The sequence below is a fragment of the Gambusia affinis genome, linkage group LG04 (assembly GCF_019740435.1).
Source record: "Gambusia affinis linkage group LG04, SWU_Gaff_1.0, whole genome shotgun sequence".
NCBI classification, from domain to species: domain Eukaryota; kingdom Metazoa; phylum Chordata; class Actinopteri; order Cyprinodontiformes; family Poeciliidae; genus Gambusia; species Gambusia affinis.
In genome coordinates, this window is record NC_057871.1 from 25,388,085 (window position 1) to 25,406,702 (window position 18,618).

General features: G+C 41.7%; 1 protein-coding gene across 3 annotated transcripts in view; it reads right to left on the reverse strand.

Moving 5' to 3' along the window:
• The window catches only part of LOC122829377 (nucleosome-remodeling factor subunit BPTF-like), a 46,353-nt gene that overhangs the window by 19,987 nt on the left and 7,748 nt on the right, over nucleotides 1-18,618 (reverse strand). For 2 of the 3 annotated variants that reach the window (XM_044113870.1, XM_044113872.1), the window contains exons 5-21: nucleotides 18,152-18,403; nucleotides 17,768-17,947; nucleotides 16,561-16,743; nucleotides 15,800-15,975; nucleotides 15,460-15,639; nucleotides 15,146-15,327; nucleotides 14,804-14,935; nucleotides 12,851-12,980; nucleotides 12,242-12,377; nucleotides 11,293-11,556; nucleotides 8,508-10,524; nucleotides 4,380-4,504; nucleotides 3,956-4,108; nucleotides 2,796-2,946; nucleotides 1,859-1,898; nucleotides 1,425-1,650; nucleotides 1,198-1,347 (exon numbers count right to left, since the gene is read on the reverse strand). In XM_044113870.1, coding sequence (XP_043969805.1) covers nucleotides 1,198-1,347; nucleotides 1,425-1,650; nucleotides 1,859-1,898; nucleotides 2,796-2,946; nucleotides 3,956-4,108; nucleotides 4,380-4,504; nucleotides 8,508-10,524; nucleotides 11,293-11,556; nucleotides 12,242-12,377; nucleotides 12,851-12,980; nucleotides 14,804-14,935; nucleotides 15,146-15,327; nucleotides 15,460-15,639; nucleotides 15,800-15,975; nucleotides 16,561-16,743; nucleotides 17,768-17,947; nucleotides 18,152-18,403 — 4,677 coding nt within the window. The remainder of the gene's footprint in view (nucleotides 1-1,197; nucleotides 1,348-1,424; nucleotides 1,651-1,858; nucleotides 1,899-2,795; nucleotides 2,947-3,955; nucleotides 4,109-4,379; nucleotides 4,505-8,507; nucleotides 10,525-11,292; nucleotides 11,557-12,241; nucleotides 12,378-12,850; nucleotides 12,981-14,803; nucleotides 14,936-15,145; nucleotides 15,328-15,459; nucleotides 15,640-15,799; nucleotides 15,976-16,560; nucleotides 16,744-17,767; nucleotides 17,948-18,151; nucleotides 18,404-18,618) is intronic. The other variant, XM_044113871.1, reaches the window with a different exon arrangement.

Sequence of the window (18,618 nt, forward strand, 5' to 3'; positions counted from 1 at the left end):
ATTTTGTTGTAGTAAAACTACAAGCTTAAAAGTTTTGGATTTGGATTTCACGTGGCAAACAATTGCATTACAGCGCAGAACTGCAAAGTGGAAGGAAATTAATGTACGGGGTCTTGACTGAGTCACTGCAAAATGATTCACTGTGCACTAATTGCAGTTTTCCAGCCGATCTTTAAAAAGCCGGACCTGCTGATTCCGATTCCGTCCGATACTGATGTTTTTGTCTGAGAAGTTGCTAAACAGAGTGGTGACAAATGTTTACCGGACACAAGCAGTTGTGACAGAGCAGATACACAAAAATAAAAACCAGGGCCGATCTACCGATGCCCTGCTACAAAGAGGAGTTAAAGAAATGTTTGTGCATAATTTATTTATTTATTTTTTTGCATTTAAGTTAAAAACACCATTGTTTGTAAACTTGTCATGTAGTATATTTTTAGCTTCACTTGGTCCAAATTCACTAAAGGATATATAATATAGCATAATGTGCTATATTATGGCATTTGAGAAATAAAATGTTTCCTTTCTTACTTTAAAAAAGAAACTGAATAATTGTTTATTTCTATCTTTTAATGTATTTTTAGTGTTGAATGAAAAGGCTAAAGTGGATAAATGGAAAATCTGTAGATCGTGCCAAATTTTATATCCGACAAATCGATTAATCAATTATTCTGATCAGAATAATGGATTACAAAAGCAATGGTGGGCTGCAACTTTATTGTGCACTACTCTAATTCACTGAAGTTTCTGGCTGTAACATGGAAAAACGGTAAAAAAACATAAACAATAAAAATTAAAAAACTTTTGAAAAGTGTGCGACTAATACTGAACATGTCTCTCCAGCAGTCTCAGTCTAATTTGAGTCTCAAAATATACCAGTCATGTGGGGTTAAAACTTTTTTTTTAAAAATGCCATGCACTCACTGAAAGTGGCAACAAGCTAAAAAATGTTTAAGTTGCATCAAAAACCCTAGACTTCGCGGTTGGTGGCAACATCATCATTTAAAAAGAATGAAGACCTGCTTGGCATTTTTAAAGATTTGTGACCTTTTCTGGCACACTGAGCTGCTTACAGCAGCCGGCAGGTCATAAGGTGAGTCTGACGAGCCGTCTGCGACACGTCCTAAACGTCTCAGGTGTGGGCCCGTAGTAAAGCAAAGAAAAACAAACACACGTGTGTCCGGACCGAGGCCGTACCTCCCTGCGTCGTTGGCACGTTGACTGTGACGATCTTGCTGTTAGCGGGGAGTGGCAGCTTCGCCGTCACGACTTTTCCGCTGGCCGAGGTCCCGGTGATGTGTAAAGTATGCCCACTAGAAGTGGCGACAGGGGTCTCGCCGCCTGATCCTGAGAATTTAAAAACGCACAGTGTTCAAATCGATCCAAGACATTTATAAACAGAGAGTTTTTTTCCTCTGAGTTACCTTGGGTGCTTTGACCCTGCTTGACCCAGGTGGCGAAGGACTGCTGGAAGTTTTTGTTCTGCTGGAATGTGACAGGACTGCCCATCTTGGTGGACAGCACCACCTTGGCAGTGGGGGTGCCCTGGCCGGAAATGGAGCCGACGATGACTTTGGGTGTGGCGGCAGGCGCAGCGGGAGTCCCGGCCGGCGTGGCAGTGACGGAGCCGGACTTCTGTTCGAGACGTTTCTGCGACGGGGGAGACCAAGCGCTCAGCAGGAGAAACACAAGAACGTACAGAAAAGAACGTCTAGCGCGCAAATCAGAGATTTTAATCGGAGAATTATGTTTGGATCCGAAAACATATTTAGTCCCTAATGCCACCCACATGAGCTCCAATTCATGGGTTTCTTTAATTAACTTTGATAAAAATGCCAGCTGGGGAAACTGAACTGACCTTGGCTTGCTCTGCTGCCTGGGCCTTTTCTTTCTCCACCCTGTAAAATAAACACATGGTCACAAACAATAAGCACTTCACAGAAGTTATTTCAGATTCAAAACACATAAAAAGGTAAATTTCCACTCGATCTTCTCATATAAGGGGCATCATGAGCCCCTGATTTTGTAAAGTAATCGATTATTTAAATAATCGTGAACCAATTTAGTAGTCTACTAATTCCTAACTGGAGAATTTGGACTCTAAAAGAGACTATTTGGTAAAAAAATGAAACTCATTCAGGGTTGTATTTAAACCAAAACTGTACAAAATATATATACAAATTTTGCATTTAAGACAAAATCAAATCTTTCAAATATAGTACAGGAATGTTTTGCTACTGCATTTTAGAAAATAAAATGTTTATTTTCTTCTTATTATTATTTTTTTAAATATTGATTTATTTGCACTTTTTAAAATCTTTTTCCATTATTGTATATAAATGCTTAAGTGGAAAAATGTGCAGAATGCTCAGATTTCTTTTTGAATCCGATTAACCGAGTAATCATTAGAACAAACAATCAGTAAAGATTGAATGAAAGAAAGAGAGATTTTTTTCTAATATTTAATCACTGGCTGTCTAAATAAAAACATGAGGGCCTACAATGGCTGGCTAAGTGCAGTGAGTGATTTGATTTTTCGATTTAAATAATAACAAAAAACGTAGGGTTGCTCCTCCATTTGGAATCAAAACAACTCAATTTCCTGGAATAGCTAAAAAAAAAAAAAAAAAAAGTAATTTTATCAGCTGCATCTCCAAAAGGAGAAGAAACAGTTTCGATTAAACCCTCTAAGCCTCATTTATAAGCATAGCAACACAACCTGGGGGCTACTCTGCTCACACAGCACTGGTTTTTGTTTCGCTGAAAGGATAATTGCCCCTTCCCGTCCCCCTGACCTTTCTGAAAAGGCCCTTATCTCCCAGAGGTCCAGCTCCTCCTCAGGCACCCACGTCTCGATTACCACTGGGCCGGTCTGCTTCGTGGGCTCGGGCTTCTTGGGACGCAAAGCACTGGAGCGCAGACCTTTCCTCTGAGGAGTGTGTGTTTCTGGAATGGTGGACAGGTTGGGAGGAAAAATTAAAAAAAAAGATTATTGGAAGCAACTTTGTCAAATATGTGGACGTAAAGTCCACCTAAACAAATATTGTGACAGATCAGTTCTTCTCTGGGGAATTCAGATTTTCCAAACATTTTTAACAAGCAACAGTTAGCATGGCGTGTCACAAAACTAGCCAAGCCTGGTGGTAGGGAAGCTAGGGTGGTCATCCAGCAACTTTCCATGTTTTTGAGTTAAAAACTGTTTAAAGGTGAGAGGAAATTTGAAAATATCACCACATAATTATGTGCTACTGGAAGACATTATCTACAATAATCAAGCATCAACTATAAAGTCTTAAAAACCCCTAAAATAAAACAAGCAAATCTTAGCCTGGTGGCCCGCCAGGCTTATAATTCAAACTGGGGGAAACCCTGACGTATCAGTGTATGTAAAGAATAAAAGACTCAAAATGTAGCAGTAACTGCAAAATGCCTCCCATAATAAACTTAAAGTTAATTATGAGTGTACTAATGGGTTTTTGGTTATTAACTAAAGGCAAAATGTGTCAGTAATCTGCTTATGATTAGAAAATGGGAGTGGAGTTCAATTGAAGCAAGAGAGGCTGAAGCATGGCAAAAGAAGACAATATTTAATAACTTTGTCATAGTAGCTGATGTACCGTTATTCCAGAAAATTTCTGACAGTTTGATATTTGTCTCAAGTGATCTTTGGTCAGATGACTTCAGAGCGAAGTCAGCGACTGGCGGGTCTGTCACTGAATGATCAGAGTACAGATTTTAATTCACAACTAGATTTTCTTTTAGAAAAAAAATAGATAAATAAAACTCACTGGTTTTAGCCACAAATCACTTACATCTGCACAATATTTGCCCTGGTATGTAGCGAAAAAAAACAACCCAAACTTGTTTATCAAAATACCAATCTCACCAACTCATGATCTTGCAAGACGACTGTGTAGGAATCGTGTAAACGACTAAAACAGAAAACGCAATTTACCCTTTGGCGTCTCGGGAACTCCCAGAGGGCAGATGATTTTGCGGATGCAATACTCTGAGCGGATGCCGTAGGGTCCCACATCACGCCGCTTTATGATCTCGGTGGTGGTGATTTCGGTATCCGAGGTCTCTGTTGCAATGAGTGGGGATAGGGCTTTGGTTGGTATGGTGATGAGGATGAGAACCCCCGCCCCAAAAAAAACAAACAAACAAGAAATTGGAGGAAATCCTCTCTAAGATAGAAACAGTAACAGCCAACTGAATGTCTTCGCTGGTTTTTAGGTGAAAGTAGGAACAAGTTGGAGAAATCAAGTACTTATTACATACATGAGAGGTAATTACCAACGATTTACAATTCTCTACAAGTTTGTTTCCTTCTTTTTTTTTTTTTTTTCCAAAAACTGAGGACACGTTCGAGGGTGTACCTGTACGCGTCGTGCCTACGGCGGCAGATGGTTTCACGGCCATGTCGTCCCACCTCAAAGAGGCCCACAGGAGCCTCAGCATGAGGCTCACTCCAGCCAGGGACTTCACCGTCTGCAGCCGGTACCTGGATCCAGTGGCCAGAGGAAGTGTTAGTCATCCACACATGCGAGAAAACATTTCCAGTTGCCCAAATGACCAACGACAAAGCTTCCATTATTTGCCGGTGTCGTAATGACTCCCCTCGGAGTGACAGAAAACAAGATGCTGTACAATCACGTACGTAACTGGAAGATGCAGATAAAAAAATAAATAAAAATAAAACAGATTTCTGGGAATGCCGCAGCTGTTTATATTTCTGCCAAACCAACAGCAGTGGCTTTCATTTTTAATAAATACTTTCAAGCTCCAGTTGAAGTTTAGGATGGTTGCTCACTAAAAACCGTATCAAAGAACACTTATTTCACACAGTTCGTTTAGTCGCAGAAAATTTACGACAGGATGCTGTTCATCCACAGATGATGTCCAGAAGAAGGCATTAATCTTGCTTGGGCCATTATGGCCGGGAATTCTGTCCTGACAATGAATTTGGCTCTTGGACACTGTGATTAAAAACATCTTGAACATCTACAAAAACATGATTATCTCAGGGCTTTGCGTGGGGATGGGGTTTGGTAGATCTGCACATTCCCATGTGTGACCGCCAGTGGAAAAGTATGCACAGGCTGCAGGGTTTGGTCAGTGCAGAAAGCGAACGTGGTGACACCTCTCTGACCACCGGGTGATTCATGTCTGCTCCGAGACTCTGAAGCTTGGTCAAAACAACCAGAGGAGCCTGTGTGACACGAGACTGGGAGCCGCAGTAGGCTCTACGGGCCAAAACCACAAACAGCAGATGGGAGGGAGGAGACACAAATGACAGTGGATACACCTTTCTGACACGACACTTATTTACTGTATGTATAGCAGGTGATTTTAAGAGGGAGCCCTTTAAATGAGTGCATAAGTTTGTTATTTTCACATTACGAGGAGCCCTTTTTCTGATCTACACCTACGTAGAGTCTCTTTGGATCCTCAGGTTAGGCCTCAAACTAGGTTTATAGTTGATGAATTCAACTGAGTGCAAAGGGACCCCTATAGGGATCTCACCTGCGCACTGAGACGTCTGGCTGTGCACTTCCGGATTTTTGTAAAGCTGGCTAAGTTTTTTAGTGGACGCATTTAATGCCAGAAAAGGGGCGTCCCTCTAGTGAATTTTAACTGGTAATAGCTAAAACTTTGACACTTGAGGAGTTTTGAGAAAAAAATATTTACAGATAAAGGTGTCATCTTAAATGCAAACTTTACATATATATATTGTAAAGTTTTAGCTTTATCAAATAGTCATTTCTTTAGCTTGTAAATCCCAGTTAACGATTTGGCATTGCTAAATTAACTACGCTACTACAAGTTATATTCGCGCTTTAGAAAGTTTGCGTTGAACCTGCGCAAGCGAATATAGCGGTATTACAGGCCTGGATCCAGACGAGTTTAACAGGGGGGGCGAAATGAATCCACGTAGCTGAACATAAACAACAACATCAGTAGCTTACAGGCTACTTGTTAACAAACTTAAGGTGCTGTATTATTAGCTAGTCATCTTTTAGCTAATATTACCTGCATCCAACCGCATTACTCAACTCAGTCGGTTAGTTTGGGGGAGAAGCTGCAAGGTTATGCGCGTTTTGCTGGTTTGCTGCCATGATTCTAACACACACCTGTACAGCAGCAGCAGGTCTCCGTCGCTGCCGCAAAGGGGTAAACCCAGCGCGAGCTTCATAGCGCTCATGTTACGTTTAAAGGTGGCTCGGAAAAACAGGTCACGACGTGTTAACAACAATTAAACAGTTTTAACTGCTGAAAACAGTAACAGGGGACACAGATATGGGACGTGCGGAAGCGCCTACTTTAACAAATTGATATAGGAATAACAGAAAGTTGGGCATTCTAAGGTAAAAACAACAAACAGCTTCCAGTCCAGGGGGGAACGGCTGAATCTGTGGCCCCCAATGCCCACCCATGCCGCCGGGCCTGGGTATTGCGTTTATCATTAATGCGTAAATTGGAGCCATATTCCCATAAAATGAGCCTTCAAAGAGAGTTTATATAAGTTAGGGTGACCAAACGTCCGTATTTCCCGGGACATGTCGTATTTCACGTCCTGTCCCGGGCGTTATTTTTAGAAAGTGAGGAAATATCCTGTTTTTTAAATTACCTTCATTGGACCATTAAATTTACGGGCACTAGGGCACTGCGCTGCGTGCGACGTAATCCCTGAGCCGCGTCAGTGCGGGCAGCCCTGTTCTTAATCAGTAGATAGATAGCGTGGCTGTCAGTACGCCAACAACATGCCAAAGCGATATCATGTTATTGTAGGATTACGTAGGCCTGCTGCCTCAAGATTTTTGTATCTGGACGCGAATCGCGCAACTTGGACGATTTGGAAGGTGTTCATGCAGAGCAGGTTCCCCCGTACCGGTTTTTATATAATCCCTCCTTGAGGGCTGTTTTAAGAGAATATTGCACAGCAGTTCGTCGCGTCAGTTATAAACGTCACTCCGCCTGCTCGGAACATGCGCGCTGCACGCAAACTTTTAAAAGCGAATCGCGCGCGTTACTTTTAACTCTAATTTGACGATTTGGAGGAAGTACCTCAGCATTTGCATTGATACACTCCCTCTAAGACAGTTCATTTTCGGAGAATACGACACCGACGTTCGTGTCAACTATAAACGTCACATCGCTTGCTCGGTTCGCGCGCGTCCAGTATAAACTCAGCCATTTGTTACCAGTGAAGCCGGTCATGTTTAGGACAACCCGAGCTTTCAGAAATGAATACAGCATCACATAGTCAAAGACGTCGAGTTAAATATGTTTTCTGAAATGCCGCAACCAACTAGCTGTCGTTTTTACATCACACCCTGTGATGTGAAGCCAGCTTAACCTTTCTTTTGGCGTCTACGAAATACGACAATTGTGATAAAGAAGCAATATAAACTGCAACATCACATTCATTATACTGTAGGACTCTCACATTGTTGGACAACTACAAACTACAACTGTCAAGGGTGTAGATACAGTTGAGTTGAAATACAAAACAGAAAACACTGAAGATTTTCAGAGGCAACCAGGCCTGGACTCAGTTGTGTTGAACCTGAAAGTGTGCTCTAAGTGAGTTTAACCTGTGTTTTTAGTCCTGTGGTTCCACATCCATCTGTTTCCCATTTATACATGACAGCCTTTTTCTTAATGTTCTGCAGTAAATTATTCTGACTGTTAGGTTTTTCCTATTTTGTCATGTTACAACCACATACTTCAAAGTATTTTATAGGACTTTTTTTTGCGAGTGACCAACACAAAGCAGTGCACACGTGTAGTGTGAAGACAACGATACAAAAAACTTGACAACTGCAGAGTGCAAAATTATTCAATATCCCCAAACCGAAACTTTACAGCACCACCTGTCACTGCAATTACAGATATGATTACCAGATTTGGAAAACGAATTCAACGCCCATTCTAGTTTGCAAAGTAGCACAAGCTCAGTGAGATTGAATGGAGAGCATCTGTAAACGCACATTTTTCCAAATCTTGTCAGAGTCTCAGTTCACTTCAGGTAATACTGAATGGGGGTTCAATTACTCTTCATTTGGAGTTGGGCTGGGTTTTATGTAAGGTGAGTCACAGTAAAGGGGGCTGAAAATAAAACTGTCAAAAGCCTAAGGTAATAAATTAACGTTTGTGCTTACAACATCACATGTGAAGTGCTTTTCAACACACACATAAAGGATAAAAGTACTGTATGTAATTACAAAGATATTATCTGCATGATTTAATCTAATAAACCAGAAAAACCATCATATTATTAGTAAAATGTTTTGGATGAAAGAAAATATACTATTGAAGAGTATGTCTTAAATGTATTTTCACAAGAAATGCATTGAGTGTGCAATGTGTCCCTTAACCTCACTGAAAAATGCCTTCAGAGTGTGAAATGGACTCGAACGTCAGAAAAACAAGCTAGACCTAGTGTTTGTTCTTAGACAGAGAACAGTAAGTGATTCTTGATCAACAAAGAGTAGCAGGTCTACCTCCAAGTGATGCCAAATGTAGGTCTGGGTGAAGGGTACGGCCAGATATCCTGGGCTGGCTTGGCGTTGTAACTGAACACCGGCACCTCGCGGAATCCTCCTCGCCTCGCCAGCACCTTCAAGTCGTCATGCGGCAGAACAAAGATACTCCTCCGGCTGCTCTTGGTGATGAACTTGCGGTAAGAAGGAAGAGCTGTGTCGGAGCGCGTTTTCTTGGTGCGCGAGAATTTGAGAAGGCGCACACGTCCTTTCGTCGTCAAACACTCTTCGTGGCTCATGAAGACAGACGACAAGGTAGTTTTACCACCTGCGCCAGACTCCCGGGTGCACGACGAGTGCGTCGTTCTCTGCTCCTGCGCCAGTGTTTTGCTCTGGCTGTCTTCAGACAGATCGTCGAGTCCAGAGCAGCACACTTTGGTCACTGTCGTTTTGGTCATGCTGGAAAGGGTCGAAACTGCGCTGCTCTTCGTCGTCACCACAGACGCCGTGGATTCACCCGGGCTTTTTGCCGTTCTCGTCTCCGTGGAAACTACCGTTGTTGTGGTGGAGGTTGTGGTTACCTGAGTGATGATGGTCTTGAATGGATCCGCTGACCCACTGTTGCTGTTCTCCTCTGCGAAGTCGTCGCTCAGACTGGACTCCTCTGGTGAAGGAATGGGAGAAGGAGCCATTCTGATGATCTTCACAGCAGGAGTGCGTTTGGTCTCCTCGGGATAAAAAGCCGAGGTGCTGTCGTTCTCCAGAGTGCTCCCGGTGTTGCCTCCAAATTTGCCTGTACTGTTCTCAAGCTTTGCCATCTTTGGCGGAGGGCTGTAATTCTGGTCCAGTGTAGTTATCTTTCCCTCTGCCTCAGAATCCAAATGTTCCTCTTTTCCTTTTAAAATGATTGTAGAGTTTACCGAGGTCAAGTCTCCGTTCACTAAAGGCTTCTGCTGTCCGCCATCTTTCGACGAGACCACCAGCCTTTGATCCTCGGCCTTCCCGATGCTGTTCATGTTGGGCTGAGGTCTGTCGGTGAGCACACCATTGTTCAAGCTCGTTACAGAGTTACTCAGTACGTTTTCGCCAACCAAACCGCCATTCCCGTTCACTTGAGGCACGGGTGAAACCGGCTTGGAAGTGTCTTCCCCTATGGTTCCGTTGTGTCCAAAGCCCTGCGAGTTTCCTTGGTTCTCCTCTGGCCCAAAGCCATTTTCCTCTGAGTGCGCAGAATCAAGAGAGTCTGAGGTTTTAACAGAAGATCCGTTTTCGCTGGTATTTTGGTCGACAACACGTGGAAGTGTTGTCACAGAGTTGGACTCTGCATATAAAGAATGTTCCGCCTTGATTACATCTGATGCAACACAGGCTGTTTGTTGCCCTAAAGAGCTATTAGACCCCCTCACTTTTTTCTCTTGCTCATCTGACAGCTTAATAGCTTCTTGTCCAGAATCTTCGGAGCTGTTTTCTTTATGCCCCGTAGTCCTTTCCTCCAGGTTTTCCTGGAGCATGGAGGCAGTTTGACTTTGTGGTGAACCTTCACCTGTACCTGTACTGCAAGTGTTTTTGGGGCTGCGGTTTGACACAGAGGAAGGAGAAGGATTAAAGAGTTCAGTCACACGCTCTCCTTCCTCTTGCCCTCCGGCTTTTGTTGCCCCTAACGTTTGTGCCGTAGAAAGTTTCTCTTCCACTTTCACAGCTTCCTTGTTTACAAGTTGTGTCTGTGCGAGATTCTGCGGCTTGAGCGGCGACCGAGGCCGGATCGGAGTGCTTGGGATGGGGGCTGAACAGGGAGAAACCGGTGCTGGTGCCAGCGATCTGGATGTGGAAACCTGCTGTCTCTGCTTCTCTTCCATCGTGTGCTGCTTCACTCTGCGCTCCAGCAGGCTGTCCAGCTTGGAGGTCTTCACTTTCTTCTTGTAAGCAACGCGGGTGAGGAAGCCCTTGCTGACGTCTACGACGTCGTAGTTGAAGGGGCGCTGAGAAGGATCTGAAGGCTCCTCTTTTATGGCAGCTTTGTGCTCCTGAATACTGGATTCTGCAAGAGACAAATGCATTCACACTTCAGCTTAAGTTTTAGACTTAGTCCACACGTAGCTGGTTATCTGTTAAAACAAATGCATTTTTATACGTTTTGGCCTTTCATCCACACCAAAACTCTGTTTAATATGAAAAACGATTATTTATAAAACCTCAGACTAAAGTGGAAATTTGACAAACAAAAAACAAAACAAAAAAAAACAACAAACAAACAACTTTTTATCTGTTTGGGTGTGTATATGGGAAAAAAATGGAGACTTGATGTCCCGCACATTACAGTCTACAAATAAACACGCTAATAAATCCACATACTTGCTTTGACGCAATTCTTAATTGACATTGTCTTCTGTTTTATTAACTTTATATTCTAAATAGCTATTTAAAATTAGTTCAACACAAATGAAGTCAACGTAGTTTTAAAGCAAAGTGATTGATGTTTAAAACAATGTTGTGGGCCAATTCGTGCAGGTTCATGTGGGTGAAAACTTTTCTGAATCCCATTCAGTGTGTATAATATTACTTTTGATTCTTAGAAAGACCCAGGTATATGTGGAGAATATACAATAATATACAATATCTTTTTTAAAAAAAAAGGGTAATATAAAGTTTTTGTTTCATTTTTATCTCTCTAATTAACTAGTGTTTCAACTGATGGAGATAAGTATATTAATGCATATGAGAAACTCCATATGCTACCGTTGCTGCTGCTAGCATGTAGCTGTTTTAGCATTTGTCATTGTGGTAGTTTTGGAGAACTGCACTATACTTTGTTCCTTTAATGCGGAGTCTGTAGGATCCCCTTCCATCTTTACAGGTGAACCTGTCGGCTTCTCTTCTTCTGGTTCTTCGTTCTCTTCTTGCTCCATCCTTTCCGTAGATTCTGCGTCTTCAGCAGGTTTTCTGGAGAGACCCGTGGAGTCTTGATCCTTGGTTTCACTGCTTGACGCGGGACTGTCGTGAGCTCTTGATGCAACTAAACTGGGTCGTCGGCTCAAGTCCAGCAACGTACATCTCTTGCCCAGTTTAGCATCTATAGAAAAATATGAGAGGATGAGAGATCATATTCCAGAACGTATTTAAGAAAACAGAATCACTTTGAAGGTTGAACTTTAACAGCTTAGCAGCAGAGCACATATGTTAATCAACTTAAACGAAACGCTTCAAAATAAGTTGCAGGAGTTGTAACTTTGCCCTGCAGAAGCATCAATAGCCCTTGTGTTGTCAGACAACAACCACAAACTTTAAGGTGTTTTATTGGTATTGTGTCACACAATGAAGTAATGCAGAAGTAAATAAAATCTAAAAAATTAGAAAACAATAAAAAAAAATATAATAATAATAATAATAATCAGCAGGGGGAATGTTCTGGACTACTTTAAATCCGGAATTTGTTGTAGAACGATGTCCCGAGCTCGAAACGTCACATAAAATCCCAATGTAATACATTACGTTTGCAATATGACAAAAAGTGACAAGTCTAAGAGGTGTGAATACTTTTGCAAACTAGAAAAGCAAGAATCCTTTGAAGTCTAATGGTCTCATGAAATAATTTTTAAAGTTGACATAGATGAGAACCTTTTTAATATCTCTCTTTTGTTAATGATGCACACAGACACCAAGAAAGAGTTTATATTCGAGCAACATATTCAACTAAAATAAGAGTTAACCATTTGTACATAAACCAAAGACTCAAGGGTGAAAGGCTTATTTCAGACCTTCCAGTTCTTTGCGGTAGTTGGCGTTGGTGTTTCCAGGAAGCTTTGGGGAAAACCGAGGTACGTAGGTCTTACTGATAAAACTCCAACCTCCGTAGCCTGTAACACGATACTCCTCTCCCTTCTGCTTCCACACCTACATATGGGATGTAAAATGAAAAAAACATAAAAAAAAAAAAAAGGAAGAACAAGAAGCTCAACTGACCAAGTGAAATGTAAGGAAAATTGTGAAGCAAGAAAAACAAGTTTTCGCACAAAAAGCTTAAATGTTCAGAGATTAGTGGTATATTTAGTCCAAATTGCTCAGGGAAATGACTCACAGCAGTGTTTGACCTTCTATATCAAAGAGCTCTTGACGGTCACAAAAACCACATTATTTCCTACCAGACTGACTCATTCTAAAGTCATTTAAGCATATTAAGACTTCAAATTATTTTGACTCAGACAACAGATGAGACGACATGGGTGGAATATTTCATTGTACGAGTTTCGGTCTGACTTCACCACTAATAAAAGAGTAAATTGACAGCACAGAATCTTAACAAGCATTAGATTACTAAGGATTCAAACAACTACCAATGCACCTTAAATTAACCCAATGTTGACTACCTGGTGCTTGATTGGAAAGGTGTACTTGACCCAGGTTGCTTGTTGCATTGTTTCCTCGTCCTCCAGCTTCTTTTCTCTCTTCTTCACCTTCTCTTTCTCTTCACGCTCCATGGACGTCATGCGGTTCAACCTGAAAGTATTTCACATTTTACTTATGAACTGAAAAAATGAATGTTTATTAAAAGACAAGTATGTGAAAGTTGAATTATGAGATGTGTCATTGCGGTGCACAGCACAAACAGCAGCACAAACTTTAATTTGAACAATTTAAGGTCCAGAGGCCCCAGTCCTGTACGCTGATTCTACCATACAAGACAATAACAGTTAATCTATGAAGCTTGAGCAGAATCAAAACCTCAGAAGTGACACAGGACAAAGAGAGTGAAAGGAGGAAGGACAAGACAAGAAGGAAAACATGGCAGAAAAAGGAAGCAATGCAGGATACAAGGAATAAAAATGGTAAAAAAAATAAAAAAAGATAAATGGACTGAACTTATATAGCACTTTTCCAGTCATTTTGGCCACTCAAAGCGCTTTACACTAGAGTCACATTCACCCATACAAACAAACACATTTATACACCGATACGCAGATCGGTAGGCAATTTGGGGTTAAGTGCCTTGCCCAGAGGCACATCGACATGTGTCAGGAGGAAGCTGGAATTGAACCTACAACCTTCCGATTGCAAGGCGACTACTCTATCATACAGCCACAGTCGCCCCAAAGGAAGGACAGAAAAACAAAAGGAAGGAAACAAGAAAAAAGAAAGAAAGGAAATGTAGACAAAGGACTGAGGAGGGAATGAAGTCAGAAGAAGAAATACAAATCATTTCCCATACATTTATTTTCCTTACTTATTCAAAAACTCTAATGTCATCCTAGACTGCGTTGGAGCCCTCTTTAACTCAGACTACGAGTTTGACTTTCATTTAAAATGAGAACCTGGTCTTCTGTTTCAAATCACTTTTATGAAATGGAGTTTTTCTCACTACTGTCTCGATAATCAGAGTTGCGACGTATAAACACATCCCGATCCTAACCGGGTGAGACCCTGGACAATCACCTGTATGAAAGGGCCCTATGTCGCAGGAGGCGTAGAGGCAGAGTTGGGTGGTGCTGGTCGTGGACGTGCAATCAAAATATTATGCCTCACAGCTAGGGTGGGCCTTTCGAACGGATCTGGTTACCGTCGACTTTGCCGGCTAAACTCAGTGAACAAACCCTGTGTACATGCACTGAATGCTTACTTAGGCTTCTGAAGCTTTTGAAGGTTTGGGACTTCAGTAATGAGGAGAAATGTTCTTGTTACGAGGATGTCTTCCTAAATTAGGCTTTTCATAAACTCAGACGATGCAAAAATGAAATATTGTTTTCCACACGTTCAGCTGCTGTCGTTACAGAGTTTTGTGTCGGTACATAGTTTTATGATAGGTTTGCACACATCCTTAACACATACAATGCTGTTAGGCTTGAGTTCCTTACTGGTGACGAAGCATACTACAACTTCAAGGTTATTTAAAAACCAGAAACATTTTATATTAATTAAGATGCCAGAAAAACAGAGCGCAGACCACAGAAATGCAGGAGAGCACTGCAGGTCAGCTGGATGAAAGTGGGCACTATGATTCTTCCTCACTTACAAAAAAAAACAAAAAAACTATCTGAGCAGCTAGCCCTACTGATTAATTAGTTGATATCAACCTGTTTAGCTTATATTGCAATATAAAAAGTGAAAAGGTGCAATATTCTATGTAGGGTTGAAACGATTAATCACGATTAATCGATTATTGAAACAATCGCCAAATGATTTAGTAATCGATTAATCGTTGACTGGGGTATTCAGACTAAAGAAAAACAAAACAACAACAAAAACCTGCACTGCTGAAAAATCCACTGAAACTGTGGTCCTTTTAGCTCCATGCCAGGCAGATTCTATGCGTAGTATTTCTTTACCTGGTGTGACCCAGTGAGTCTTTCCAGACAGGCAGCATTGCCACGGGTTTGATGGCACACTCCAGAATGGCCAGGGCCAGAGCAAACTCTCTGGCCTTACTGCACATCTGAACTGCTTTGATCCAGTTGGTCCTATGAGAAGAAACAAAGAAGATCAATTACATGATCCTAAATTCTAAGAGACATTATAATTACATTTTAATTTGGCTATGAACACCCAGGTTTGGATTTTGCCTCTATTTGAACCTTACTGGTAAAAGTAAAGAACTAGATTGATGCTCACAAAGCCTCTTCTTTTGTTAAAAAAAAGAGAAAGAAAAGTTATCTTTTTCCAGGTTTTACCTGTGTGAAGCCCAGTTTGGATGCATGAAAGGAGACGGAACGTTGTTCTCAAGCTGGATGATGGTGAGTCTTAACGTGGAGATAGTCAGAACCTTAGAACCATGAATGGACCCGTTCCACTTAAACTCTCCTGCTGGCGTCATACAAAACTTATGGGAAAGATGTCGCCTCTTGTCATGGTCCTGTCCAGATTAAAAAAAAAAAAAAAAAAGTTAAATTAGAGATGCACTAATCAACCGGACACAAATAGGAATTTGACATTTTTTTCCCTTTGATGGGCAAACAACAGCTGAAATGACGAAAACGCTATTTGCCTCTCTATGCTGGTGCTTGTTGAGGGCCAAGGCGTTGGCGCTGTACTGGTTATGATAGACACGGTACTTCCCCTCCTGACCCAGCTTGAAGAACTGGCTGATGGTTCCCTTCATCACCACCTCCTTGCTGCTCCGCGTGCTGACCCGGGTGATGTCGCCCTGGGCGTTCACCACTAACACCTGCAGAAAAAACCGCAACCTTAAAAGCACCAACACAACAACTGTAACTCACACATTTCATGAATCCAAACAAGATTTCTTATTTCCCTGTGACATCCTACTTCAACGACATTCTACGTAAAATATGTTGAGTGATATTGCTCCCGTGTTTGAGTCTGACCTCTTTGCCCTCCTTAAAGCCCCTGTTTGCCTCGTGAACAGCAGCTGCGACCTGTTGACTCTTCAGCTGGCTCAGTTTGCTGTCTGGGTTCCTCAGGCGCGTCACCATGCGCGTCGCTGAAGACCTCTTACTGCTGCCGCCCGCCGTCTCGCTGTTGGTCGAGTCTTTGCTGTCCCCTAGAAATGCAGTGAGCAGTTTTAGTCAAAGAAATAAGAAGGTCGATGTAGTAAAACATACCGTTTTGTATTGTGAATACATAAACTCAGACTGTAACAAGCTTGGATGGAATTTTTGTAGGGATGAAACGATTAATCAGATCAATCCTGATTAATCGATAATTGAAATAATCATCAACTAATTTAGTTATCAATTAATCGTTACCTAGAGTATACGGAGTGAAAAAAAGTTATTTATAGCAATAATTAAGCAAAAATGGTACAAAATATATACACATTTTAATTAAGATAAAAACACCTTCGTCTATAAATATGTTTTACCCAAAACTTCTTGAGCTTTAGCTTTACACTCTTCAATTTTATAAAAAAATTACTACTTAAAAAGGAATGTATTTTTTATCTGCATCTTCTATCGCATTTGTAATGTTGTGTAAATAGGTATAAGTGGATAAATTAAAAAAATCAGCAGAACGTGCCGATATTTTGTATCCGATTAATCGGCAGAATAATCGATTGCTAAAATAACTGTTAGTTGCAGCCCTATTATTAAGCATTATGCTTTGTATGACTTTATAAGTGACGGACCTGCGTCATCGAGGCTCGCCAGCGATGACTGGGATGATCTATCAGCCAAGTCTGGGGGCTCCGGGCCCCTGGCAGCGACGCCGGCAACGCTGCTGTTGCTGTTGTCTTCACAGGGTTGGGAGGGCTGACTCAGGCTGGGGACGCCGTCACCACTGACAGGCACGGAGTCAGATGCTGGGTTTCCTTCACGCAGTAGGAAGAGAGAGAAAAAAAAAAAAGGCTATTAGCTCTGACAGATAAATGGTTTGCATGTTTAAACAGGTAACAGATTTGATTAGATTTTTCTCAGTTTAGCCAGAGTAATATCTAATTCTGCACTGGCATTGTTGTGGTGCACATTTTAATAATTATTAAATATAAAAGTAATTTCTTTCAGTTTATATTTTTAGGTGAAATTTAAAAAAACCAACATTTTTATACATGATTTATAGCTTTTAGTTTAGATTCTTTTTCATTGTGATTTGATTCGTTTTTTATTGTGAGTTGCTCATTGCTGCTGTGACACATGAATGTCTTAATGCCCGGATAAATAGAGTGCATCTATCCATCTATTTAAGAAGAGAATCAATAAATTGAAAATGGAATAAATGTGTAAACGAGGAGGTAATATATTGTCAGCGAAAAGAGAAACTTTCACATGGCAGTAAAAAGTTAAGTTAGGCTTTGGCTCCCTCTGCTGAACCTTTTGAGTATTGCATCACACCAAATAAGAGGGAAGACGAGGATTGAGTAAAAAGGTTGAAGAAATTTGAATTTGAGCTCTTCCTCGTGATTCTGATTGTGGAAGTCAAACATTTTCCAGAAAAGCTCAAGATGAATTTTATTTGTTTTAGCAATATTACAGCTAAAACAAGCTGCCGTTGCTAAAAGCAACAACAGCAAAGAAATGCCCTCAAAGATGATTAAAAAGGGCGTGCTGTGGTGGCGTAGGGGATAGAGCGACCCACATATGGAGGCCTTCAGTCCTCGACGTGGCCGTCGCGGGTTCGATTCCCGGACCCGGCGACATTTGCTGCATGTCTTCCCCCCTCTCCCTGTCAGCCTACTGTCATATAAGGGATACTAGAGCCCACAAAAAGACCCCCTGGTGGGGAGAAAAAAAAAAAAAAAAAAGATTAAAAAATAAATGAAGAAAGCCAAGATTTAATTTCCTTTGCAGCCTTCCGAATACACTAAAAATAGAGTCCTACTTAAACTTAAACTGTACCTTCAGTCTTGTTAGACGCCGACTCGAAGACGCATCGCTCTAGCCGAACCTCCACAGTGGAGGACAGGCCGCCGCTCCCAGTGGAGGTTTGTGAAGGAGAAGCAGTGGACGGTATCGACGGCACGTCCCCGACACTGCTGCCGCCGCCGTCTTCTAGGCTGGAGGGCGGAGCTCCACTTACTGTAGAACAGCAGCAGAAATAGTGTGAAGTGTGAATGTTTCATGAGGGCGATGAAATACAAAACTGCCAATGGAGGGAGAATGATATGGCCAAATTACCTCTAAGAGAAAAACACATCAGATTAAGCAATATTATCCATTATCAGACAGTTTACTAAAACAAATTTGCTCCTACAGGCATATTTTCTTTCTAAAACAACCTACCACTGCTCTTCTCGCCATCGTTTTTCTCCTGTGCGGCCTCCTCTTTTGTCAAGTCGTCTTCCGCTGACCGCTCTTTGGCCTTGCCGTCCTCCTGTTCTTCGTCCTTCGGCTTGGCCTCCTCTTCTCCCTTCTCCAAATCTTGCTCCTTCTTCTGCTTCTCCAGCCGCGCCCTCTGGGCCTCTTCGGCAGCCCGTCTCTTCACCTCCTCCAGCTCTTCCTCCTTCTTAGCTCGCAGTCGCTCCAAGATTTCATCTGAATGGAAACAGAGAAGGGAAATAATATGAAGACACGGTCAAATTGAAAGTCCAGAAAGGAAAATCGGCTATAAAGGTGAAGGCTAGAACCTTTTTTTTTTTTTTTTTATCAGCTGCTTAGGTGAACTGCTTCCTCGCTAAAGCCAGCAGGAAAAGTGATCTGCAGTTATTGTTGTAATATCAGTTTTCAGTAATAAAGCGCTGCTTGGGACC